At 51.9% G+C, this 26617-nt stretch overlaps 1 protein-coding gene across 1 annotated transcript in view; it reads right to left on the bottom strand.

Moving 5' to 3' along the window:
- SLC2A9 (solute carrier family 2 member 9) overlaps positions 1-26617 on the bottom strand; it is a 257458-nt gene that overhangs the window by 220755 nt on the left and 10086 nt on the right. Inside the window, exon 2 of the mRNA XM_047091840.1 lies at positions 1830-1930. Within this exon, the coding sequence (XP_046947796.1) occupies positions 1830-1892 (63 nt within the window). The 5' untranslated portion in view covers positions 1893-1930. The remainder of the gene's footprint in view (positions 1-1829; positions 1931-26617) is intronic.

A 26617-nucleotide genomic window follows, 5' to 3' on the forward strand; every position in this document is an offset into this window, starting at 1 on the left:
TGCTCAGGCTTCTCCTCTCAGGACTCTTAATTTGCTCATCCTTCAGTACTCAGTCCCCTGACCACCTCCTCCCAGAATCTTCCCTGGGCCTCTCTCTGCCCCTCTGTGTTCCATAAGCTGCTCACAGATTTACTGTCTATGACCGCCCATACTTATAAGTGTCTATTCTCATGTGTGCCTGTCCCTCTGGACAGGAGCTCACCAAGGGCAGGCATTGTGTGTGTGTCTGGTATTGAGTGACTGTGCCCCCCTCCCCAAATTCATATGGTGAAGAGTCAACCCCCCACAACCTCAGAATGGACCGTATTTGGGGACAGGTTCTTTGAAGAGGAGAGTGAGGTGAAGTCAGGTCACCAAGGTAGACCCTAATCCGATACGACTAGTGTTTTTACAAGAAGGGCTTAGGACAGAGACACACATAGAGGAAAGTCCATGTGAGGACACGGGGGGGATGACAGCCATCTTCAAACCAAGGAGAGAGGCCTCAGAAGGCATGAACCCTTCTGATGTCCTTGATCTTGGACTTCCAGCCTCCAGATGTGAAAACGTGTATCTCTGTTGCTTAGGCCACCAGCCTGTGGTACTTTGTCATGACGGCCTGAGCAGGCTAATCCAGTGTCCTGAGCCTCTTAGCATTCCCAGTTTTCTTCCCACCTGGCTCAGGGCTAGGACCCGGTAGATACTTCTGGCACTGAACTCAAACTGTCCTCCGGATGGTATCCTGAAGCTAGAAAGTCAGCTTGGACAAGATGAACATTTTCTTCCAGGACAGGGCAGGAAAGGAAAAAAGGGGGCGTTTTCTATTGAATATCATTTAAGCAGAATGATTGAGATGACTACAGCTCTTCGTTCATTACACCAAATGTCTAGACAGCAGAGCCTTGACTCAACCCAATATGAGCACCGAGAAAAATATAGTGTCCACGTGGAGGGAATCGCTGTTTATTTAACGTGACTCTGCCATGTCCCCAGATGACCTGAGGTGGCTGGGCCTCCTCGAACCTCCATTTCACCCCTATGGGTGGGGACAATCACTCTCAGTCTGCCAAGTCCACACTTCCCTGGCCGCTTGGTAAATACACCTGTGTGGATCTTTTCCTGCTAAATAAGGTTTATTGAAAATATGGACATATACTGGGGTGTCTGGGTGGCTCGGTGGGTTAAGTGTCTGACTCTTGATTTTGGCTCAGGTTGTGATCTCACAGTCTATGGATTTGAGCCCCCCCGTCAGGCTCTGCCCTGACAGCATGGAACCTGCTTGGGATTCTCTCTCTCTCTCTCTCTCTCTCTCTCTCTCTCTCTCTCTGCCCCTCCCCTCCTTGTGTGCTCATGCTCTTTCTCAAAATAAAAAACATTTAAATAAGTAAATAAATAACTATCCAAGGACTCCTGAGCAGTGACAGTCTCTCTAGATGCCCAGGACATCCTGGAGGAGGGACAGAGGACTGAGCCTCGTGGCGGGATAAGGGGGGGAGTTTCAGTGTGTCCTAAGGACATCAACATCATTGCTTTCACACATCGGTGTCCCCCGTTGCAAAATGACTTTTGGAGCGAAGACTCACCCCCACCCCCCACAACAAGTCCTGAAGGCCACCAGCAGGTGATATGTTATCATCAGCCGAAGTACAATGCCATCAGTGGCCTGTGCCTCACGACACATGCTTTGTGGTTCACAAGGCAACTTGCCATATACCTTTGCTTTTATCCCCTGCTGTCTCTTCTCTGCCTGACCTCGCCTCAACCTACATCTCCCTGGGAGCAGCGAGGGGGCCAGGAGGGACTGCCCCAGAGTCACCAGAACAGGGACAGATAAGGAAACCAGGACTGACCAATGTCTCTTTCACCGAATCACTTTCTTTGGAATCTGTGGAGTCCTGCTCGCTGACCGTCATGGCTTATTTGTCAGATTTTGGACTGGATTTCCTTGTTCCTGAGAAAGAGAAAAAAGGAAGAAGTCATTAGGCGCTTGCTGTCACTGATGGGTAATTAGGGGAGGCGGCCCAGATGAGCGGGCATGGTGAGGACACCAGGACGGGGGTGCCCGGCTCCCCCGGAGACCTAAGCAGCTCTGTGCTCCTCTCTGGACTCAGTGTCTCCATCTGTGAGATGGTTGTGTTGAACTACCTCCGTGTTTTCCACACTTGCCACGTTGCTTATTGGATACAGGCCCCTCCCCAGAACATTCTCATTCAGACAGCCATTCTCATGGTAGGGCACATCTTGGAAATACCAAAGTTTCTGTTCCCAAGATGGGAAAATAACAGCAGTGTAAATCAAAACCAAGTGCCAATCTCCCCTGTCAAATTGCAAACAGTTCACCAAAATTGTAACAGAATCACTGGCAGGACAGACCTTGAAAACTATGCAGCTTTCCTGGAGTTTGGAAATAGGTTTCTAGAGGCATAAAAATATTTAGGCCCTTTGGGCCAACTACTCCATCTATAAAAAGTTATCCTAAAGCAGCGATAAAGAACGTGCACAAAGAGTCCAGCCTGAGACCTTCACTACAGCATTTGTCACGTTAAAAAATGGTATTCACAAGAGAAAAAAAAAAATCCAGCAGGGAAGTTTAAATAAGTTATGGTACATCCGTATATGGAAACTCATGTAGCGATTAAAAACTGTGTTAAAGAACATTTCATGTCAGGGTGCCTGGGTGGCTCAGTCGGTTAAGCATCCAACCCTTGATTTCGGCTCAGGTCATGATCTCATGGTTCATGGGATAAGGCCCCACATCAAGCTCTGCGCTGACAGCATGGAGCCTGCTTGGGATTCTCGGTCTCTCCCTCTCTCTGCCCCTCCCCCCCTTAAAATAAATAAACATTTTTTAAAAGAACATTTAGGGTGTGTGGGTAGGGCATCTGACTTCAGCTCAGGTCATGATCTCACAGCTCATGGGTTCGAGCCCCGCGTCGGGCTCTGTGCTGACAGCTCAGAGCCTGGAGCCTGCTTCGGATTCTGCGTCTCCCTCTCTCTCTGCCCCTCCCCTGCTCGAGCTCTGTTTTGCTCCCAAAAATAAACAAACTCTTTAAAAAAATGTTTTAAGTTTATTTACTTATTTTGAGAGAGAGACAGAGACAGCACAGGTGGGAGAGGGAGAGAGAAACCCAAGCAGGCTCCATGCTGTCAGCTTAGAGCCTGATGTGGGACTCGACCCCACAAAACGCGAGATCGTGACCCGAGCTGAAACCGAGAGTCGGGCGCTTAACCGACCGAGCCACCCAGGCACCCCTAAAAAAATTGTCTTAAAGGTTTAAAAATTTTTAAAAAGAATATTTAATGTCATGGGAAAATGCTCATAATCTTCCTTGACAAACAGAGGAAGATATGTTAAAGTCTATCCACCAGTTAACGTTGAAACTAGATGTACTTAGGAATAGACGCGTGCTCTTAAAGGATGTATGTACTTAAACTGTGCCCATGCATTTTTTAATATGAAATTCAAGGTTTCAAAATCTTTGTACATCACGTTGTCCATTCAGCAGGTATTCATTAAGCCCCTAATGCCTAGGTAAAAGCAAGACAGACTTTGGCCTGCCCTGATGGAGCCTGCACTCTAGGAGACTATACGGTCTGTTCCTGGGGCACACGGAAGGCGAGTGGCCTGGCCCAGCACAGGACAGGAGAGCAGGAGGGGACTGGGCCGCAGAGGGGAGCGGAGGACAAATCACATATTTATGTGCAGAGAAAATAGACTCCCTGGAGGCGGCAAGAGAGACAGCAGTTTCCCCTTGGCCGCTGTCTTTTAGCCCATTTTTATCTGGTGTGTTTTCCTAGACTTCTCCGATTTTTGACACTGAAAAAAAAATAAATAAATTTCTATAACTAGAAAAACGAGTTTTAAAAGTTGCTTTAAGTTTAAAAAAAATGTTTCTGTTTTGATGGAGTCCTTAAAGTGTTGGGTAGCCAAGGAGACATAAGCAATACAATTCTGGAAAAATACCCAGTCCTTATAGGATGACGGGCTCTGCGATCCAGACGTCATCTGAGCCGGTCTGACGAGGATGTTGGTTGGCAGGCTTCCATAGTCAACACTCGAGTGTGACATCCGAGGCCCTCCCCTGAGGAGGGCCACACACTCAGCACATGCTCAGGGACAGTCCAGCCCACTGGACCTCCATTTCCAGGCCATTCTTGTGTTCCCTGGACTGTCCCTGATCCTAGAATGCCTTTCCTCCTTCCCATGCACGGAAGGAAGTGATTCCGAGTTCCCAGAAGGAACAGTCAGTCAAGCGGAGGTGAGCCTTGAAGGTGAGATTCTGTGCCCACCTGCCCAGCACAAGGCCAAAGGCAGACAGCTTACACCCCGGGCAGTATGGAGCCATGAGTTCAAATCCCAGCTCAATAGCTTACTAGCTGTGTGACTTGGGGAAAGTCACTTAACCTCTCTGGGCCTCTGTTTCTACATGTCAAGTAACGAATAGTAACAGGACACATCTCATCGGGCGTTTGTGAAAATTAAATGACTCAATGTGTATGAAGCACATAGTAAATGCTAAATGGCATCATCATCATCCCCGTTCTCCCAGCAAATGGCCCCTGTGGGGCACGGATGAGGCATTTCATTTGTAAGGGCCTCACGGAACAACATTCTGAGATGGTGTCTTAGAACTGGTTACAAGAGGGGGAACCATTGGGCATGCGAGCAGAGAGCCCTAAACTGCTTCAAAAGAATCCTCTAAGGCTTAAATGGAATCGTGAATAAACGTAACACCAATATCCGCTCTGCGTGAAGTTCCAAACTTGCCAGCTCCCTATCTTTTCGGTCCGCGGTAATAATACAAAACGTGCTGCTGTTCGAGTCTAACACTCTGGCGTCCACTCGTGTGGCCATGCCAGTTCTTAGAAGGTCAAACGACCGCAGCCATTGGTGAACAGCCACATCCCAAGCCCCCAGAGTGCCCACCTGCCACAACCCAGCAGCTACAGAGTTAACGTCTACCAAAACCGAGCCCCAGGACTCTGTTCCTGGCAATCTGATTGCCCTCCACCTAGGTTGTCCCTGGGGTTAAATGTTTAGAAGATCACCTCGCTGCCGATAAGAAAACCTTCGGGGTCGCCATGTGTCTGTCGCTAGGGCCAGCCATGTTAGAAATAAAGTAAGCAAGCCTTAGGGAAGTGTCTTTACCCACCCAACCTGTCACAGAGGGTGGGTCTGAGTCCAGACAGCTTCTGGTCAAATCCTCAGTCGCAAGCCTGGGTTGGCTGGAAAGACAGAGGCAAAGAAAAGGCGCTGTTGACATCCGTAGACCGCAGAATGTCAGCGGACGGCCCAGGTGGACTTGTTCTCCTAAAGCTGGGGGTCACCTCCCTTGAAATGCCTGCAGGTGCTGCTATTCAGCCTGCCACACGAGCCCAGTGGTGCCAACCAGCACCTGGCTCACAGCTCTGAACAGGAAATGCCACATACTTCCTATTCCCCCCACGTTTTGATTGAGCAATATTTGCCTAGGGCTTTATTCTTTATTTCCAGGGTTAATTCTCTGCTGACTTTGGCATGGAGCTAAAGCTAACCCTAAAACAACATCCTGAAAGGAATGTGGAAGATAGAGCAGCTTTGAGAGAGAGAGAGGAGGAGAGAGAAGGAGAGAGACAGAGAGGAAGGAAGGCAGAAGGAGATAACTGGGTTATCAGCCATTGGAATAATTGCCTTAGCCATGATCACTCATTATCCATTTCATTTTATAGCAGCATTCATCAAACCCCACGCTAAGCACTTTATGTGCATTTTCTCACTTAATCTTCACCTAAATTGATGTTCAAATCCCTGACTTTTCAATTCCCTTATTCCAGCTGCTCTCCGAGAGTCTTAGAAATTCTTGAAATCCTCCCCAAAGCTGGTCCATGTCTGTGAACATAACTCACCTGGTTTCTGGAGCCCCCCTTGCCTGTTACGGTCTAAAGAACAAACAGAATACGCTTCATAGATAAATCAGCTCCCCCATATAATCAGATATAAGCCTGGGAAATTGTGAAAGAAAGCAGCACTAATGATTAAATGGCATCCAGCTATTACTATAAACATTCCTTAATGTCTATCCCCACGAGAGATAAATGATTAACAGCCAACTATTGATGGCAAGCTCAGCTTATTAAAAACATGCCAGGGGGTCAACAAGTTCTGGACCAGAGTCAAAGGCAGAGGTGTTCCGGCACAGCCACTGTTGAGTATCGGGCTGACCTTCTTGCGTGTCCGATGGCTTCCTGCTAACGCGAGGATATGACCAGCGCAGGATCTGCCCAGGCCACGGTGAGGGTTAAGTGACATGACACACGACAGCTGTAAAGCAGGACACGAATGGTGCACGTCGATCGGGTTCTAAGCCCAAATGGGCAAGACGAAAAGTTTATTCTTGCTACTCTGTCAATGTCAGAGTATAATCAGCCCCGGGAGAAATACAGGAGAGCCGTCAACTCTGAAATGCCGCACCGGTGGTCACTGCTGTTGGTGGCGGTTTACGAATGCCACAACGTCCCCCCGACCTGTCCCGGTAGCTCGAAAGAGATGCCCACGTGCGAGCCCTACTCTATCTTCAGGACTCTGAGATAAACGGAGGGCTGGAGCAGCAGAGGTGTGTGAGGAGAAGAAGTGAGGAATGCAAGAGCATGGCTGAGCGGCTCGGGGCCAGATCCAAGCTCGGCCAAGGGCATCAGAGCCTCCTCCTGACCAGTTCACAGAGAGAGCTGAGGGCATGGGGAGTGCGGAACGGTTCTGGGGTGAATCGTAGAAAGATGGCACCTGGGAGTCCTACCCACCACGGAAAAGGGACTCTGTGCCTGGTTCAGGCATATGCTTGGACCCTGGGAGGTAGCACCGTTCGGGGAACTTGGAAAAGCCCTTCTGATTCCCTTGGCATCAACTCCGAGCACCCGGGCAGCCTTCTCATGGCTAACCCCATTTCCCCAGTTTCCCAACCTTGATGTTGACAAAACAGTGGACTGGAGAACGGGAAGAAACCACCTGATCCCCAAGAAGCTCCTACCCCAGGTGCCTTTATCAACCAACCTCCAGTGTCCGACCCAACCTGCCCATCAGGAAGATGACATTTCTGTGCCCGGGGTGATTTCAGCTGTGCTCAAGGAAATGCAGACACACCTGGGCAACGCAATGGCTCCCCTGGAGTTTTCAAAGCTCCCACAATTATTCATTTGGTGACCAACCCTTCCTTTTCCCAGTCACCTGACCTCTCTCTTGACATGTTTTTTAGCTGCGGCAAATCATTCTCAGAACCAGGATTATTCAACCATCGGTTTAGCAGCGTCTAGGTGGATAGTATAATACGATGACTAAGCCTGGGATTTCGTGTCAGACCTCCACCCCCAGCCTGCCCCTCCCCAGCCGTGTCACACAGGACAAGTCACCTGTCTGCCAAGTGGGGATAAGGGAGTACTTGTCTCAAAGTCATGTCATATAGACCAAACGAGATGTTGCCCTTGGAAATACCTGCCATGTAGCAAGCACCCAGTGAATATTCACTATGGCTATTGTTTTGGGAAGTCTCTTTCTTGATCACTATTTTTATTCTTTCTTATTTATTTATTTATTTATTTATTCTTTTTCAAGTGTTTTATGGAGCACCTACTATGTGGCCCACATAGTGCTAGAACCCAAGAAGGCTGCAAAGAAGGGTTAAACCTGTTACTTCCATTGGGTAATTCACAATCGAGTTGGAAGGATGAGCCAATGGACGATACCTGCATTTAGTAAGCACCTACTGTGTGCCAGGCACTGGTTAGGCAAAGCCTCATTTAGTCCTGAGAGCAGCCACTAAGTTTTGTTATCTCCATTCTGTGGTCAAGCGTACTGGGTCACCCCACTTGCCTGAAGCACCATAACTTATGGATGAGGACTGACGTTTAAAGCAAGACCACCCATTCCTCACCATTCTCCCCGCCATGTTACTGTTCACTGCTGCTCTGTGGGGAAGCCCCCCCAAACCCCACCAAAATCAACAAGCCCATCGGAGCGAGCCTCGGGATCTTGCTGTCAGACACGCTTCTCTTTTTACTTCCTGGCCATGCGTGGCCGTGCAGCATTCAGAAAGACTTCCCACTTGGGAGGCTCTGCCATGGTGGGTCTTGTGGGCACATCTCTCTTGTCAAGGGTCTTCTTCCCGCCATTATCCCGTTTTCCTTCGCCATCATCAAGTTCTCCTTCTCCGTCGGATCGCTTCAGGCCATACACAAGGGTGTCTCCATGCCATCAATTTAAAAAAGGAGCTCGAAAGGAAGACATGTTGGCGAGGATGTGGAGAAGCTGGGGCCCTCCTACATTGCCAGTGGGAATGTAAACTGGTTTAGCCACCGTGGAAGACAGTCGGGCAGTTTCTCCAAGAGTAAACATAGAATCACCTTCTGCCCCAGCAACGCTACTCCTGGGTACAGACCCAAGCGAACTGGAAACAGGTGTTCAAATAAAACTTGAACACGAACGCTCACAGCAGTGCTCCTTATGGCAGTTTGTAGTGTGGACACAGTCCAAATGCCCATTAGTTAATGAATGGATAAAGAGTTAGGGTCTCCCATATAATGGATTGTTATTACTCAGACATAAAAAGGAATGAAGTCCTGACACACGTTTACAGTATGGAAGAACCTCGAAACCCTTATGCTGGGGTTAAAACGCTGGACACAAACAGTTACGTGTTTTCTGATTCCACTTAAATGGAATGTCCGGGGGGTCGGGGGGCCCCTGGGTGGCTCAGTCGGTGGAGCGTCTGACTTCGGCTCAGGTCATGATCTCGCGGTTCGTGAGTTCGAGCCCCGCATCGGGCTCTGTGCCGACAGCGCGGAGCCTGGAGCCTGCTTCGGATTCTGTGTCTCCCTCTTTCTCTCTGCCCCTCACCTGCTTGTGCTCTCTCTCTCTCAAAAATAAATAAACATTAAAATAAATAAATAAATAAATAAATAGGATGTCCAGAAAAGGCAAATCCGCAGAGGTCGAAAGCGGATCCGTGGTTGCTAGGGAACCACTCTTTTACAGGTGAGGGGTTTGCTTTTGGGGAGATGAAGATGGTTTGGAGCTAGACGGAGGCGGTGTTGCACAACATTGTGAACGCACTCGATGCCACCTAACTGTTCACTTTAAAACGCTTCGTTTGAGGTTAAGTGAAGTTCACCTCAGTGGAAAACAAGACTTCCTTTGACTCCGTGACCTCCTGTTACCACCCCATTTCCTTGCTCTTTGTTACAGCTAAAGTGTCCCAAAGAGAATTCACGGTCTCTCCTTTGCCCTGCCCATTCTCGCTGGTGCAGAAGGTTTTTGAGCCGCCACCCCACCCAACTTGTTCTTATTGAGGACATCAACCATCCAAAGTCACTAGTCAATTCCCTATAACCTCCCAGCAGCTTTGGCGAAGGTGACCGCTCCTCTTCCTTCTGGATCCTTCTAGAAACTTCCTTGTCCTAGGGCACCTGGGTGGCTCCGTCGGTTAAGCTTCTGACTTTGGATCAGGTCATGATCTCACGGTTCATGAGTTCGAGCCCCGCGTCAGGCTCTGTGCTGACAGCTCGGAACCTGGAGCCCGCTTCGGATTCTGCGTCTCCCTCTCTCTCTCTGCCCCTCCCCGACTCGTGCTCTGTCTCTGTCTCTCTCGAGAATAAATAAACATGAGGGAAACAAACAAACAAACAAACAAACTTCCTTGTCCTGTCTTCCAGCCAACACGCTGGCCTGGTTTTCCTTCGCCTGCTTCTTCCTTAGTTGGCTCAGCCGCTCTTCCTTGCCTGCGAGGCCGCTGATGTCAGAGCGTCCCAAGACTCGGCCCAATGGCCTCCTCTCTGGTCTGCAAACTCATCCAGACTCGTCCATCCACAGCCTTCAAACCATCTATACGATGCCAACTCCCCCGACCTACCCCTTTCGCTCGGACCTCTCCCCCGAGATCTAGACTCATGCGTCCACCTCCCCGTCAGTGCTGACGCTTGGCTAAGCTTCTCAAGCCGAACAGGTCCCAAACTGAACTTCCGACGTCCCTGTCCAAATGCCCTCTTTGCTCCGGCCTCCCCGTCTCCCCTATTGCGGCCGCCATCCCAGTTCCTAGGCCAAAGAGCAAGACTCCCTCCTCCCTCTGACTTCCCTCCTGGTGCCAGTTGGAACCACGACATCTCTCGCCACGTCAGCTCTCAGTTACACCCGGGCAGATGGTGCATCTCTCCCCGGGGACACCAGGGACACGGCTTGCCAGAGCCTCCAGACAGCTGCCCTCCTCACCCCACATTCCAGACCCCCTCCATCCAGAGGTGGCCAAGGCGACTTCGTCCGCAAACACCCAGGCCGAGGGACCCTCCCTGCCCCGAGCCTCCGGTGTCTGTCCTAGATCGAGTCCTGACTTGCTGCTCCCTTCGCCCAGAGTCAGACTCCCCTCCTTGTTCCCCCATGTCACGCAGCGAGAGCACCTCCCGACCTGGGTTCCAATTCTGGTCCTGCTGCTGACCGACTGTGGGATTAAACAGGTCATGAGGTCCTTGGTGACCAGGCCCATGTCTGCCTCTCCAACGATTCCCTCCACTCTGTCCCTCTGCCTCCACAGGCCCCTCACCCTGGCTTCTCCTTTCCTCCCAAACACCCAAATTCCACCATCTCAGGGCCTTTGGACCTGCTGTTCCTTCTGCCCAGGGGTCCACCCTCAAACCACTTATGGCTCTTGTCCTGTGGGGTCTTCTCTCAAACGTCTCCTTAGAGATGCTCTCCCCCACCTCCCTGGATGAACCGACCCTGATGAGGGAACGTAAGGCAAACTGAGGGCCATGCACAAGCTAACCCCCCCTTCCCCCAGGTGGGAGGTGTGTGACATTCCTCAGGCTCTCCCGGCTGCCCAAGAACAAAGGAAAGGGGAAGGCAAGAGGTTAACTGATAGAGATCACAGTCGTGCAGGACAGAGTCTCCATCCGTTTACAAATAGCTTAGTAAATTATAAGGAAAAGGCAATCGTAACAATAACCCAATCTCCAGAAACCTACAGATTGGGTTTCCTGGAGCCCCAACATCACCCTCCCCTCCACAGTGATGTGGGGAACAGAGGCAAGAAGGAAATGGCAGGTAAAATTAAACTTCCTTATAACCTGCAGCCCCTTGACAAATACTTGAGGCAAAGAGAGTATATCCTTTCCCCAGGAAACCCTACTGTCCTAATGTTAATGCCTTACTAGAGGGAAAACAACCTTGGCTTGACCACAGCAATGCCTCCGGTGTCTCCTGAGTCCTCTTTAGCACATGAAAGTCCTTCTGGGGGCCTCCCTTTGACTTTACCTCCCCAACTCCATCCATAGTGTATAACCAGCCACTGTTCACAACCCAGTGTAGCTTTTCTGCCCGTGGACCCTGTCCCCGTGCTCTCATAAAATCACCATTCTTGCACCAAAGACGTCTCAAGAATTCTTTCTTGGCCGTCGACTCCAGACCCTCACCACCCCAATACCCCATCAAACCCCACCCTGGCCCCAAGTCTGCCTGCCTCCCTACCTGTCTGCCTGTCTGTCCATCGCTCCCTTCCTCCTCTTCCTCCTTTCCCCTCTCCTGCTCCTCTCTCTCCCTCCTTCCCTCTTTTTCTCTCTTCCATTACCTTTTATTTTCTTCCACATACTTACTACCTGAAGTTACCCTTTTTGTCTATTTGTTTTGGGGGCTCTTGTCTTTCCTCCCCTGCAGAATGCAACCCCATGGCGGGGTGGGGGGGGCAGGGACCTTGTCTCTTATCACTGCTGTTGTTGTCCCAGTGCACGGAACAGAGTTCGGCACATAGTAGGCACTTAATGCATATTTGGTGACTAACTGACCAGAAAAGCCACAATGCCCGCTGAGCTCTCTCTTGCCCCCAGAAAACTCCCATAAGAGTGCTCAGCCTGGACTGGCTGCGGGGGGCTCCTGCCAGCCTGGCTCCCCGGGGCCGACACGGAGCGACTCGAAGCGTTCTCTAGCCTGCGTCTGGTGGCGATGGCACTGAGCGTCCAGCAGCTGTGGGTCAGGGACCCTCCTAACCAGGCTGTTCTCTCACTGCCTGCATCCCACGCTCTCTGTGTGTTTCCAGAACCCGGATGCACAGTCTCTCCGTTGATGCAGTCACAACCTTCCAGGGGCCACCTGTTACACAGCTTTTCTGCCCCAGTGCATGCTGGTATGTGACCAGCAATCACCCTTGTCTGCTTGGCCCCTTCTAGCAGTTGCATCTGGGCCTCCCCACACTCGGCTCCCTTATCTGGAAGGTCTACCAGGAAGCCCCCAGGACTGGGCTGGTCCTGATGTGGACAGTTGATCCCCCAAATGAACCCTTCTTGATGAGAAAAGTCAGTGAACTCCAATGCAGCACCAGAGATGCTCTCAGAATTTGAGTCAGGGAAATAATTCAGAGAGAGACAAATACCATAGGATTTCACTCATATGTGGAATTTAAAAAACAAAACAGATGACCACGGGGGAAGGGGAGGAAAAATAACATAAGATAAAAACAGAGAGGGAGGCAAACCATGAGAGACTCTTAACAACAGAGAACAAACTGAGGGTTGCTGGAGGGGAGGTGGGCGGGGGGATGGGCTAAATGGGTGATGGGTACTGATGGGCATGAAGGAGGGCACTTGTCGGGATGAGCCCTGGGCGTCATATGGAAATGACGAATCACTGGGTTCTACTCCTGAGACCAATACTCCACCGTTTGTTAACTCACTTGAATTTTTTTCTTTTAACGTTTATTTATTTTTGGGACAGAGAGAGACAGAGCATGAATGGGGGAGGGGCAGAGAGAGAGGGAGACACAGAATCGGAAGCAGGCTCCAGGCTCTGAGCCATCAGCCCAGAGCCCGACGCGGGGCTCGAACTCACGGACCGCGAGATGGTGACCTGAGCTGAAGTCGGACGCTTAACTGACTGAGCCACCCAGGCGCCCCTAACTCACTTGAATTTAAATACATAAAAAAGTGGGAGAGTTGAGCCTTCACCGAAGACTACAGCTAATTTTAAGTAACATACAACTTCTACACTCAAAACTAAAGGCAAACAAGGGGTTCCATTTGTCACTGAGAATACTTCCGGAAGAAAACTGACAGGAGTGCTCTTTACTTTTATGAAAGTCAGAAATTAGGGCAGAGAACTTTAAAAAAGAAAGAAAGAGAGAAAGAAAGAAAGAAAGCAAGCTCAAAGTTTAAAGAGGCTATCTCTGCTTATCACACGGTGGCTTGGTATCACTTTGGGTTTTACCAGAGCCCTCGTGGGACTGTTACAAGCCCTTTAAGAAGACCTCACAAGCCCTTTAAGAAGAAGCATGGTCAGGGGGGTCTGGGTGGCTCTGTCAGTTAAGCGTCCGACTTCAGCTCAGGTCATGATCTCACAGTTCGTGAATTAGAACCCAGGGTCGGGCTCTGTGCTGACAGCTCACAGCCTGGAACCTGCTTCGGATTCTGTCTCTCTCTCTCTCTCTCTCTCTCTGCCCCTCCCCTGCATGCTCTCTCTCTCTCTCTCTCTCTCTCTCTCTCAAAAATAAACAATAAACATTAAAAAATTAAAAATAAAGAAATAAACATTAAAAAAAAAAAGAAGCGTGGTCAGACCCATGCATGGTTTAATTACCACTGTGAAAGAAGTTTGAAATATCGAACTTGAAAAAAATACCGTACTTTGAAAAAAAAGCGGGGGGGTGGGGAGCGGAATGTTCTAAGATACAAACCCTCGTCCTGGCTCACAGGTCTGGTTGAAGCTGAAGGAACAGGGCTCTGGCACCCACACAGTGACCCAGGTTGCCACCAGCCAGCAGTGTGACCTCAAACTACTCAACCTCTCTGAGCTCAACTTCCTTACCCGTAATCATAACCAGGACACCATGTCCCTCCGTGAAGATCAGTAACATGTGGACATAATACTCAGCACCTGAAACTTGTGCCTATTTTTAACACGTCCAAGTTAATCATTTATGAAATTCAGCGAGTCCAAGCAAATATTTATACTTAGCTGTTCATTCAGAGTTTCTCCCAGGCTGGTGTTCAGCTCGAGCAGAGTTGACCAACGAGAGCAACAGCCTTCGGCGGCCCGGAGCAGGTCTCCGTGAGTTTGCGTTCCCCAAGGAGACTCAGCATGTGGCTTAGATGTCAAAGGACGGGCTGTGGACCAGACACCGGTTGCTTGGATTTTCCTGAGACCCGGAAACGCTCGTCGGAGCTGCTCGCCGAGCCACTGCTTGGTTCTCTCCCGCGTCTCTGGCCGCCTTCCACATTCTTCTCCGGGGCCTCCTCCCCTTCCCCGTGCCTATTCCCTCTGCACTTGCTGCCTGGGCGGCTCTGCTCCCACCTGCCTGCTGATGACGCCCAGGTTCTACCCCAGCCCAGGTGTGCCACGTTCCTGGCCAGCCCACAGGACATGGGCACTTGGGTGCTGAGAGGAACCTCAGAATTAAGTGACCAAATGACGCCGGTGGAGCGGCCGGGTCGGTCTCTAGCACGGCAAGTGCTCGGAGACAGTCATGCGTCTGGAGCCGGGGCGGTCCCCCTGGGCTGGCTGAGCTCCCACACCTGCACGAATAATTATTATCTCAGACTTGCCAGGTCCCCAGCCTGCCGCCCTCCCTCCCGCCCTGTCCAAACCAGCTCCTCCACGGTCCTCCCGCGCCGGTCAGTGGCATCACCCTTCCCGGGAGGACCTGCTGTCCACACCCTTCTTCCTGGATCCAGAATCTGACCGCCTCCCATCAGTTCTCGCTTCTCAGCCCTAGTCCGAGCGGTCTTGCCAGCCCTGGGAGGAGCCACTGCCTCGGCCTCCCCTCCAGCCTGCTCTCCCTGCCCCTGCCCCTGCCCCCCCCCCCACTTCCCCACAGAGCAGCCAAGAGCTCCTTATAATGGAGGTTGGATCTCCTCCCTCCTGTGCTCAGAAAACGCCCCTCCCCATGGCTCCCGACCCTCTCAGCTCAGGATTATGTCCTCGGGCCTCAGCAAATGCTATAGCCTCTGACTCTGATGACTCGCGCTAATGCTGTTCCCCCCTCCCTCTTCCCCCTGCCCCTCCACTCTGGCCAACTGGATCCCTTTGGCTCTAGTACACTCTTGTCTCAGGACATTTTGTACCTGCTGTTCCTCTGCCTGGAACATCCCCCCCCACCCCCAACCCCCCAGATCTGCAAAGGGCTCACAGCTCACTTTGCTCTGGTCTGCACCCCAACAGGGGTCGTTGGAAAGGACCCCCTGACTACCCGATATAAAATGCAAGCTCGTGGGGCGCCTGGGTGGCGCAGTCGGTTAAGCGTCCGACTTCAGCCAGGTCACGATCTCGCGGTCCGTGAGTTCGAGCCCCGCGTCGGGCTCTGGGCTGATGGCTTGGAGCCTGGAGCCTGTTTCCGGTTCTGTGTCTCCCTCTCTCTCTGCCCCTCCCCCGTTCATGCTCTGTCTCTCTCTGTCCCAAAAATAAATAAACGTTGAAAAAAAAAATTTTAAATGCAAGCTCGTGATTAATCACCCCCATAATCTCCCATCTATCCTGCGCTGGTTTACTTTTGAAGGGCTCCAGTCGCCGTCCGATGAGTGTTTACCTGTTCGTCGACCTGGATCCTCCGGCTAGAATGTGTAGCCCAGAGAGCTGGGATCGGGTCATGTGCTGGCCACCCTTCCTGCCCCCGTGGCTCCAGTTCCCACCTTCCCTGTCCTGCTCTTGCCCTGGGACGCCGGCCCTAACGGACAGCATCGGCTGACTCCCTTGCAAGAAGCCATCGGCCCAAGGGAGGTGTGGGCAGGAAGTCAAAGGGTGGGAAGACAAGGAGGTCGGGCATCTCCCCTGCGGCCCAGTCCCCCCAGTTCAGCAGCTCTGGCGACATTTGTACCCTCCCCAAGTGGAGACGGCCCTCCTCCTTCTCAACACCACCTCCTTGCCTTGCGCCCAGAGTGAGCCTCAGCATCATGGAGAGCCCGGCCATTGTCCATCTGTTCCTTTACCCCTCCCCACACCTTGGTAAGTCCCTAGACTTGTCTGGGGTGGGTTCTGTTTCCTCCTGAAACCCTAGCCCAGCCACCCAGTCACGTTTACTGCTGTGCCTACCACCTAGAATGCATTCTGAAACACGGTGCTCGATAAATACTTCCAATGAATTCATTAACTAATGAATTAATTAGCAGAAGGATGAATGGGAGGAAACCAATATGCTACTTAAAGGAATGAACAGATCAATGAATAGAGCAGGCCGCTTTGTTTCTGTGAAGCAAAGAATGAATGAAGCCAATGAACTAACTTCCAAGGAAGCCTAAACAGAAAAAGAAAATGAACAGAAGCCATGTGTTCCTTTGAATTGTGTGCTTAGCAGCGTTCTGAATCTGTCTCCTGCCCTGGCTCTTACCTCGAAGGGTAAGATTACAGGCCCTTTCCCCCACAGCCGGATGGATGAGGGTTCTGAGATCCCCTTGACCCTGGAGCCCCAGCTGCCGGCCCCACTCTCCCGGCCTGGCTGCACGCAGGCTGAGGTCGTGCATGGACCATTCAGGCTCACCCTCTGTCCAAACCAGCAAAGACTCTTCCCTGCTCAGGAGAAGCCTGCAGGGCCCATGCCCCTGCACCACAGAGAGGGAATGGACCCCAGAGGCTTCTGCAGCAAGAGAGGACCTCGCCCGCTCAGCAGGAGCGCCGCCCAGACTCCCCCATTCACCCTGCAGCCTGCCGGCAGGCGGTCCTTTCCTGGCTTGTGACAACTCTAAGGCTGGAGAAGCAGCAGTGGATTTGGAAGAGAGACCCACAAGCAACTTAGCCTTCCAAGGCGGACCGTGGCTCTCCTGGGTCTGCCAAAGCTTGGGCCAGAGCGAGGGGCCCGGGGGAAAAAAAACACAAAATGGCACATCCACGTGCAGCTGGGCCAGGAAACACAGGGCGTGGACGGTGAACTTGAAGCTGGTGCCCTTTTCTGTCTCTCTGTTCCCTGAGAAGCAGCTGCTGGGGACAGCTGAGCAAACAGAGGCTCTCCCTCCGCGGGGCTGGGGCCAAGAGGCCAGTTTCTTGCACAAAGTCAGGGGAAGTCACGTGCTCCATCTGGCAAAGGGAAAAGGGGCAGGGGCAGGACTGACACCCCCGCTGACGTCACTGTTGTGCCCAGGCTGGCCGGACTTGACCACTTAGTTCAACCTTTACAGCCCTGCATGACCTGTTGGGGCTATGAATGTGCCAGAGGCTATGTCGGGGGCTCATTCCACCCTGAGAAGCAGCCACAGGCGAGGCCACAAATGGACACTTTTTCGCTGCATTTGGCCACGCAAACCCTGCTCATGCGCTCATTTGTTCGTTCATTTCCTCGTTCATTTCTTCGACAAAGGCTTCCCGAGGACGTACTAAGAGCCAGGTCCTGAGTTAATTGCTGTAGGTACAGAAACGAATCAGATAAAGCCCCTCCTATAAGGGATTCACACTCGGAGGAGGGAGACAGATACACAGCAGTGGGGAAGGCTCTGTCATTCATTCGGCAGGCACTGACGGGAGCATGTGCCGGGGTCCCGACACTGTTCCAGGCACGGCGGATGGAGCGATGAGAACGCACGGACAAAACTTCCTGCCCTCGTGAGCTTACGTTCTAGGGAAAGGAGTCAGATCGTAGACCACGCATGTAAGTAAAGTCAAGTCTAGTTTATTGGATTTGGATAGGTGCCATGGAAAAAACAGAAAGTAGGGGGTATGGAGGGCTGTGGGTGTGGGGGGGGGGACATTGCAAATTTTAAAAAGATGGTTCTGGAAGGCCTCACCTGGAAGGTACCCATGTGAACAATGACGTGAGGGCAGGGAGGGGTGGAGCCATGTGGACGAGTTACAATACTTACAACGTGTGTTACGATAGCCACACACACACACACACACACGCACCGAAGACTCACTCCCCGGCAGCCCAGAGGGACAGCTCCCTGCGCGTGAAGCAGAGGAGTTTCCAGCAGAAGGACAGTCAGTGGGTGAGGAGGATGACGGATCGTCCCAGAGAAGCAAGTGGGGTCCTTGATGGCACCTCCCAGAGCAGGACGTTTGCAGGAGAGATGATTTGCCCTTCGATCGGTGCCTGACCCCCCCCCACCCCACCCAGGCACACTGGCCATCTTCCCGGCAATGTGCTGGAGACGCGGACACGGACACAGGTTTCCACACGCACCATCCACGGTAGGCTTACCCTAGAGCCTGTGGGGTCAAGGGGCAAAGCTTGACCCTTGAGAAATCTAGAACACCAGAGGGCAGCAACAGCAAGACGCCAGGCATTGCTACCACCTGGAGAGTTTCTCAAAAACATAGATTTTCGAAACGTAGACCTGCTGATTCCGAAAATCCGGAGAAAGGGTCTGACTAATAAGCCGTGATTTTAGGGGCACGCGGGGGGCTCAGTTTGTTAAGCGTCTGACTTCGGCTCAGGTCACGATCGGATGGTTCGTGGGTTTGAGCCCCGCATCAGGCTCTGTGCTGACCGCTCGGAGCCTGGAACCTGCTTTGGATTCTGTGTCTCCTTCTCCCTGCGCTCCCCTCTCAAAAATAAATACACATTAAAAAAAATAATCAGCTATAATTTTAATAGGCGTCCCAAGTAATTCTAATTAATGGCAAAGTTGACAAATACCGATCCGACACAACTCGTTCTCTTTGCAGACGGGAAATGTGCTGTCCAGGGACTTGCCCAAGGACGCACAGCCAGTGTGTGCAGTGGAGGCAGGGCTGGGCATCGGAGCCCTCGGTTCCTGAGGGCATTCATTTCCTCAGGCTGCATAACAAAATTCCACAAATGGGGGAGTTTAAAACAATAGAAACCTACTTCCTCACAGTTCCGGAGGCTAGAAGGCTGAGATCAAGGTGTTGGCATGACCATGCCGTCTTGAAGGCTCTAGGGGAGAATCTGTTCTGTGACTTTCTCTTAGGGTCTGGTGTCCTTGACCATTCTTGGCATTCCTTGGCTTGCAGCCATAACTCCAGCCTCGGTCTCTCTGTGTCTTCCCTCGGCCCTCTCCCTGTGCCTCCTTTCCTTATAAAGACATCCACCATATTGGATTAGGCGCCCACCCTACTCCAGTATGACTTTATTTAACCAATTAGATCTGGATTGACCCTATTTCCAAATAGGTTCACATTCTGAGCTATGGGGTGGCTAGGACATCAACACGTCTTTTTGGAAGACGCCGTTCCGCCCACACCACCCAAACCTTGGTGGTTCCCTCCACGTACGTATTTGTTGTTATGACCCGTCTGATTCTGGGAAGATTTGAGGGCGCTGGCATTAAAATAAAACAAACAAAACAGGACTAATATGCTAAGAAGTAATGAATGAGTGATGAGTAAGACCCATCAAGTGGAGAGGGAGACAGGGTTGTAGCAGACATTTCCAGTAGAGACAGGGTGCAGGCACAGAGGACTGAATTTCACCGAGTGCCTGGACTCCTGTCTCCCATGGGAGCTTTTCCCACTTTCTCTGTATCTTTACAGGAATGTGGCTGGGCTGCCTAGAAGGGACCCCATCAAGCAAAGCTCGCATAGCGATGTGGGAGTGTGACTTCGGGACCTTCTGGACTTGGGGAGGCTCCTCCCTGTTGCACAGATTGTTGTGGGGAACCAATGATATAATGCAAATTAAGTGATAACTGGGGGGAAAAAGAATCACAGTTTTAGAGAGTTGTGCAGTTTACAGAATACCTTCACATTCATCATCAGAGAGAACCCTGCCCAGAATTTTGTGGGCTGGATCGACCCGCACGGTGTACTGGTGAGAAGACTGAAGGGCAGGGAGGAAACTGGGCTGTAAATGAGTCACAGCGACACTGGGCGTCCTGGTTCTCGGCTCAGGCCTCTCCCCACTACTTCTCCCATGCCAGTGAGGCATTCACACTCCCCATGGCTCTTCCTGTCTGCAGTTCTTAAAGTTGTCACACTCAGTCCATCCTCCCCCGTCCGTCCATCCATCCACCCATCCATCCATCTGTAAGTATATAAGTAAGTGGCTATATTCAATAACATTTTTATTCATTCTGGTTACTAGTTCATTTGCATTGTCTCTGCTGTTTTCAACGAGAGCCTGTGAATGAGCCTTGGCAAGTGTCCCCCCGCCAGGCTGGAAGGCTGGAATAAAGTCAAGAGCTGCCACCATCCCTGCCTGGTGGGGTTCTACTGGACCAGACTCGGAGCAGGGATGCTCAAAGGAACAGGGGACCCCCCTGTCCCTCTTACAGGCTTCAACCTCACCCCCCCAGCTGGCTTCCTTCCAGCTACGAGAGGCTACCACTTCCTGGACAGCTCTCAAGTCAGAGTATCTTGAACGGAGTTGAACGGAAAGGGTCATTGTTTACAAAACATCTTTTTTTTTTTTAATGTTTTAAATATTTATTTATTTTTGAGACACAGAGCGACAGAGTGCGAGCAGGGGAGGGGCAGAGAGAGGGAGACACAGAATCCGAAGCGGGCTCCGGGCTCCGAGCCGTCGGCACAGAGCCCGACGCGGGGCTCGAACCCATGAAGCGCGGGATCGTGGCCTGAGCCGAAGTTGGACGTTTAAGCGACGGAGCCACCCAGGCGCCTCTGAAAGGGTCACTTCAAAGGCATTAGGGAGAGCCCCTGAAATGAGTTAGCTGGGCTCTGCAGCCAGGCCAGAGCTCGGTGCAGAAGCAAAGGTGGACATCAGGATGCCCCAGGTTTGTCCTGTGACAGGTAACCACGTGTTATTATCAGGAGCCTATCCTGGGCCGGGGCCGAGATACACTCTTGCATCCCATCCCCCCCGACCATCCTGTGAGAACCCATTTTCGGGATGCATACACTGAGACTCAGAGGCTAAGTGGCTCGGCCGCGGCCTTTGGTGTAGACCCTCACCGGGTGGGGGGGGTGGTGCTCAGCACGCAGGGGTTTCCTTCCTCTTGGGTCTCTCCACAGTCTCCCAGCGAGTACTGCGACCAGGCTGCAGGAAGAGCGGGATGAGTAGGTATGGAATTCTCCAGATGATCCACCTGTGCCTTCTGGGCAGCAAATATTGGAGGTTCTAGACAGGGAGTGACTCACCATCCCGCTCCCCGTCTGAACACGAAGCTTACCCGCAAGTTACCACCCAGGAAACACTGCTGCCATACGGACCCTCCTGGACCTACCACTCTCTGTCTCCTTCAAGTCCTAGGGACCTGGTTGGACATACTCAGAAGCTTCACCACCCCTCCTTCCCCAAAGAACCCCCCAGTGCACCCAGAATCGCAGCCTCGGTGCCCCTGGCTGCCTGCAGTGAATGTAGGCTCAACCCTACAGTTGGCAGTGTGACTAACTGACATTGGCTGGTCAGCGTCCCCTTCTCTCCACTGTCGGGCAGACCACGCCCTGCCTCCCTTCCTCCTGAGCGGGGCCTTGACCTTCACAAAATGAGTAGCTCCCAAATGCCCTCCAGAGAACCAGGGCCAGGCAGACTGACGGGAACACGGATCTTCCAGGTCCACACCTCGCGATTCTGACTTAACGGACCTGGCAGGGGACAAGGCATCTGAAACTTCACAAGCACCACTGCGCGCCCCCAACCCCTCCATCCGCAGATGATCCCAATACGTGGCCTTCAAACAAACCATTGGCTGATTCGTGTTTCCCAGACTTCAGCCTTAGCTTGGCGCCTTGATGCTATGTTACTTTTGAGTTATTTCTAGTTTTTACCCAGCTTTGCCCTAAGCCAGTCGTTCTCATCCTGGCTGTTCACGCTAACGGTGCTCGAAGGATGTTGTATAAAATCTCAAAGCCACGCCCCTCTGTGGGCTGGAGCATTTTAAAGGCTCCCCGGGCAACTGGAAGGTGTGGTTATGGTTGAGGACCACCGCCTGAAGCAATGATAGGCAAGCAACCTAATAGGCATGAAAATATAGGCATAAACACGTAAATAAAAGCATGCTCGAGCAGGCAACCAAGAAGGACCCTGAGTTCCGTGCTTTGAGCAACCCTGGACTAGATGTAAAGGCCCTTCTGGTCTTTTGGGTCCACGTCCAAAGAAAGACAGAATTCTTCTCACTGAGCATCTCGCATGAACTAGGCTCCCCCGGGCCCCATCATGTGAGTGACCTCATGATCTCCACAGCAACTCGCTGCGGGAGGCAATTATCATCCCTATTTTACAGATTTGGAAACTGAGGCTTACAGGACCCCAAATCCCGACTCTTCCACTGCTGGGAAGTTAGTTCAGCGGCTAGATTGGAACATCACACTTTCTCTGCTGTGTCTGGGGCAGAGAAGTGAGCCACCCGCCTTCCAGCGACGTTGGACTGAGTGGTGTCGGGACTCTAGATGTGCACCGGTTTGTGACAGCAGCTGAGGAAGAGGCTTTCCAAAGGCTGGGCATCGGGGTCAAGTGTGTGTGCGTGAGCACCCCCCCATCCAGTCTATCTTCACCACGCTCACCCCTGCCGTTAGCTCCTTCTGGTTTCTTGTAAGATTAGAAAAGAAGGAATAAAATTCCATCTCTATTTGAGAAGCCAAGTTTTTAATCAGCATTAGGAAGATCAGATCTGTCGTCATTCAGTCACTTGTGTGGCTAATAGGTCAGCGCATGACCTTGCCTTTCCTGGCAAAGCCTAATTGCAAGAAAGCAGTTTGCAAGGGGCACCTGGGTGGCTCAGTCAGTTGAGCGTCCGACTTTGGCTCGGGTCATGATCTCAGGGTTCGTGGGTTCGAGCCCCGCATCGGGCTCTGTGCTGATGGCTCAGAGCCTGGAGCCTGCTTCGGATTCTGTGTCTCCCTCTCTCTCTGCCTCTCCCCCTCTTGTGCTCGCGCTCTCTCTCTCTCTCAAAAATAAATAAGATGTAAAAAAAATTCTTAAAAATAAAAAGAAAGCAGTTTGCAAACAGGCTGCCTTGTTTGCTGAGCCTAATCTAATTAGCTTCAGATTTCCTGACCAACTAAGGACCAATGACCAATGAGATGCTGTTGTGGATTTTCCAAAGCAAATGCGGAGGCCTCTCTGCTCCCGGGGTGGCCCAAGAGAGCTGCGTTTTGGAGGTCGACTCTCAGAGGGGTTCCAAAGCCTCTGTTGACGGGCACAGTAGGACCCTAACAGGAACTGCCAAAATGATCTCATGTCTAAAGGAAACAGTGAATCCTTCTGGTTTTGAAAGCCTAGAATATCAGCTCTAGTAATTAAGGGATCAGGGGAGTCATGTTACAGAACTTCATTTTAGAAATAAAGACACAGATGACTCAGAGCGCCGTGGCTGGTTCCAGAACTGGGGGAGGAAAATACCACATACTCTGAGGCCGACTTCATTCTCCATTCTGAGAGCCGTGGATACTCAGATGAATAAGGCTTCGTTCCTATCCCCTAGGATGCACCGTGGATGGGAGTGGGGGACAGTCACAGACAGAGAATGTTCCAGCATACCTCAACAGAGGTAGAATAGGGTCTTGGAGAGGAGGCGTGCAGCTGTGCTGTTTGAGGGTCACTCACTCATTCATTCAACGGTACGGACTGATGTAAGTGAGCCTCCGCTCTGTGTCAGGCCCCCTCTATGGGCCCAGAACCGAACCAGGCAGAAAAGGGGCCTGCCTTCCTGGCCCTTACACATCCTGGGGAATCAGACATTAAACACGCACAGGCTTGAATAGATGTTCAGGTGCGATTATGGAAAATTCTAGAAAGTGGTATAAGGTGGTAGGAGAGGCCACGGCAGGAGATGCTGACCTAAGCTGAGGAGTGTTAGTCTGACATGTGTGGATGCGGTGGGGGAGAGGGTTTGAGGGACCGACCGTGGGGCTGGGCCAGGCCTGCCTTAATAGACGACGTTAGGCGAGTGGGGTTGAATCCTAAGAGCAGTGGGAAAGGGCTGAAGGTCTTCAAACTTGGGCAGGGGTTGTGGGGGACGATGAGGTCGGCAGGTCAGGCAGGCCTGGGGTGTCAGCACTGGGGGGAGGCGGGAGGATGGCGATGGAGTGGCCGCAGGAAGACCCAGGCTGGTCCACACGAGGGATGATGGAGGTTTAGACCAGGGTGAGGCCAGGAGTAGCGAACCACTCGCACGGCGGTTCCGAGGGTGGCCCGGCGCACGGGGAAGGCCGGGCCTCGCTGGGTCACCGTTTGGCCCGTGCCCTCAGCCTGTGCTGAAGCAACCCCACTGTCCTCCTTCAAACACTCCGGGAAGGGTGGGCAGCCCAGGGACTTTGTCTTCAGACACACGGGCATGGGGGGGTGCGGTTCCAATTCCGATGACTTAGCCCCGTGACGCTGGGCAAGTTACATAAGCACGCCGAGCCCCGATTCCCTTTTTGGGAAGGAAAAATTCGAACCTCCCTGAGCAGGACAAGCCCTGCAGTGAACTAAAATGCAGAGTCAGCCACTGGGAAGCAGGTGAGGAAGGCTCACCCCCCCACACACCCCACCCCCACTTCCTGATAACACATATTCCTTTATCATCTTTGAGTGCCAAAGATGAACACCCAACTCAATCTCCTCCTTTTGTCCAATGCTCTGTGAAAAGCCAACTGCCGCCCTTTGTGGCTAATTGTACCTGATTGGAGCCTCTTGCGTTGCACGAGATGCCTGGAAAATTCCAAGATTGTTTGTCTTGCAGCGATGAGGTGAGTAAGGCGGGTGTGTGGTTGTAACCCGTCACCCCGTCCGCCAGCCCCAGTGTGCCACACCAAGCCGGCTTTGCCAGAGCCCCGTGTCTACCTGGCCGCGACAGTCTCCTTCCGTCTCCGACCTCGTCCCAGCGGACACCGTGTCCCTCCAGAACACGCTGTTTCCACCCTCTGCTTCTCTGGACCACAGTCCTCTCTCTAAATTCAACCTGAGTCTTGCCTTTTCCAAGAAATCCTCAGTATCTACCCTGAAATCTTCTGGATATGGTACTTTCTGTTTTAAGAATAGAGAAGCTAAGCTAGGGGCGTCTGGGTGGCTCAGCATCCGATTGTTGATTTGGGCTCAGGTCATGATCTCACGGTTCGTGAGTTCAAGCCCCGCGTCAGGCCCCTGCACTGACCGCAGAGCCTGCTTGGAACTCTGTCCCCCTCTCTCTCCCTGCCCCTCTCCCGCTCTCTCTCTCTCTCTCAAAATAAATAAAAATCAACTTCAAAAAATATATATTAGGGGCGCCTCGGTGGCTCAGTCGGTTAAACGTCCAACTTCGGCTCAGGTCATGATCTCACGCTTCGTGGGTTCGAGCCCCGCGTCGGGCTCTGTGCTGACAGCTCGGAGCCTGGAGCCTGCTTCAGATTCCGTGTCTCCCTCTCTCTTTGCCCCTCCCCTGCTCGTGCTCTGTCTCTTTTTCTCTCTCTCAAAAGCAAACATTAAAAAAAATTTTTAATGAACAAATAAAAAATAAATAAAAATGGGGAAGCTAAGTTTAAAATCTCTGGTATCCACCAAAAGCCCAAATTCTTCAGCAGACCGTGCAAGCCTCCACCACCTGGCCTCCTCATCCAGTTCTAGCCTTTATTGACCAAGAAGCAGCAAATGCAGGGTTTTTGAACCGTCACTCTCCCCTCCCACTGCCATGGCAGACGTCGTTAATGAACACGACAGCCTTTCCCCGCTGAGCCCAGATACAGGCTTGCAGCGGGACCCGGGCATCGGGGTTCCTGAATGAGAGGCCACCTGCTGGCCCTCACCACTGACTCGATTCTGTGAGGTGAGTGTGTGACACCACCCGGCCTGTGTGCACCCGCCCACTTCCTCTGCCTTCTCTGCCTGGTCACCCCCACCTGATCCAAGTGTCACCTGCTTCCTGGATTGGTCCAACGCGGCCAATTTAGGAATTAACGACTCCTGCATCCGGCCCTAGGGCTCTGCACCGGGCGCTGCCAGCACCGAGGCCTTACTGAGCCCAGTGACTCGGGGAGGGAATTATGATGGCAGTCTCATCCTTTACTGATGGGCACTTTTAATCACAAGGGAGGCAGTGATGAGAGCAGAAAAGGGGCGATTCTGCAAATGGCAGAGATTTCATTTAGGACAAGCTTCTGGACCAGATATTCCCACACTTGGCTCTGCAGAGGCCAGGTACCCGTGGCAGTTTAGCAGTCCTAAAATATGTACATCGAGAAGCCCTGAGTGGCCAAATCCTTTCTCCATCTCTAAGGGACCGAGTCTTCTTTGCTGGCTTTCAGTGGAAAGGATTGGGTTATGAGCTCTAGCAACAGCCAGCGTTCATCGATAGTGTTATCCCAGGAGACTGTCTGGGGTGGCCAGAATGAGCCTTGCCAAGGATCTGTGCATCCCTTACAGCCGGTGGTGAGAGGCATTTACTGTTTTGCTTTTTTAAAAAATATTTATGTATTTATTTTGAGAGTGGGGCGGGAGGGGCAGAGAGAGAGAATCCTGGGCAGCCTCCGCACGGCACCAAGCCCGACGTGGGGCTCCGATTGACGAACCGTGAGGTCATGACCTGCGCCAAAATCAAGAGTTGGCCGCTCACCCGACAGCCACCCAGGCACCCCGGGTTTACTGTTATTATCCCAAGAGATAGCATAACAGATACGAGCACAGACACGAGGGCGAGTAAAGTCTGGATTCCTCCTCTGCAAATTGCATGACTCTCTCTCTGTACAAGGTTCCTGAAGTCTGAGTCCTAATGTCTTCATCTGTAAAACGGAGAATGTGATACTTAACTGTGTTACCATATTTTTAAGTCTACCTGTTTAATTAGCGTTGACACATGTTGACACATCTGTGAACCCATCACCCCATTAAAATAGTGG

The sequence above is a fragment of the Lynx rufus genome, unplaced genomic scaffold (genome assembly GCF_022079265.1).
Source record: "Lynx rufus isolate CCGP_SWC_20201006 ecotype Redwood Valley unplaced genomic scaffold, mLynRuf1.p SCAF_3, whole genome shotgun sequence".
Classification (NCBI taxonomy): domain Eukaryota; kingdom Metazoa; phylum Chordata; class Mammalia; order Carnivora; family Felidae; genus Lynx; species Lynx rufus.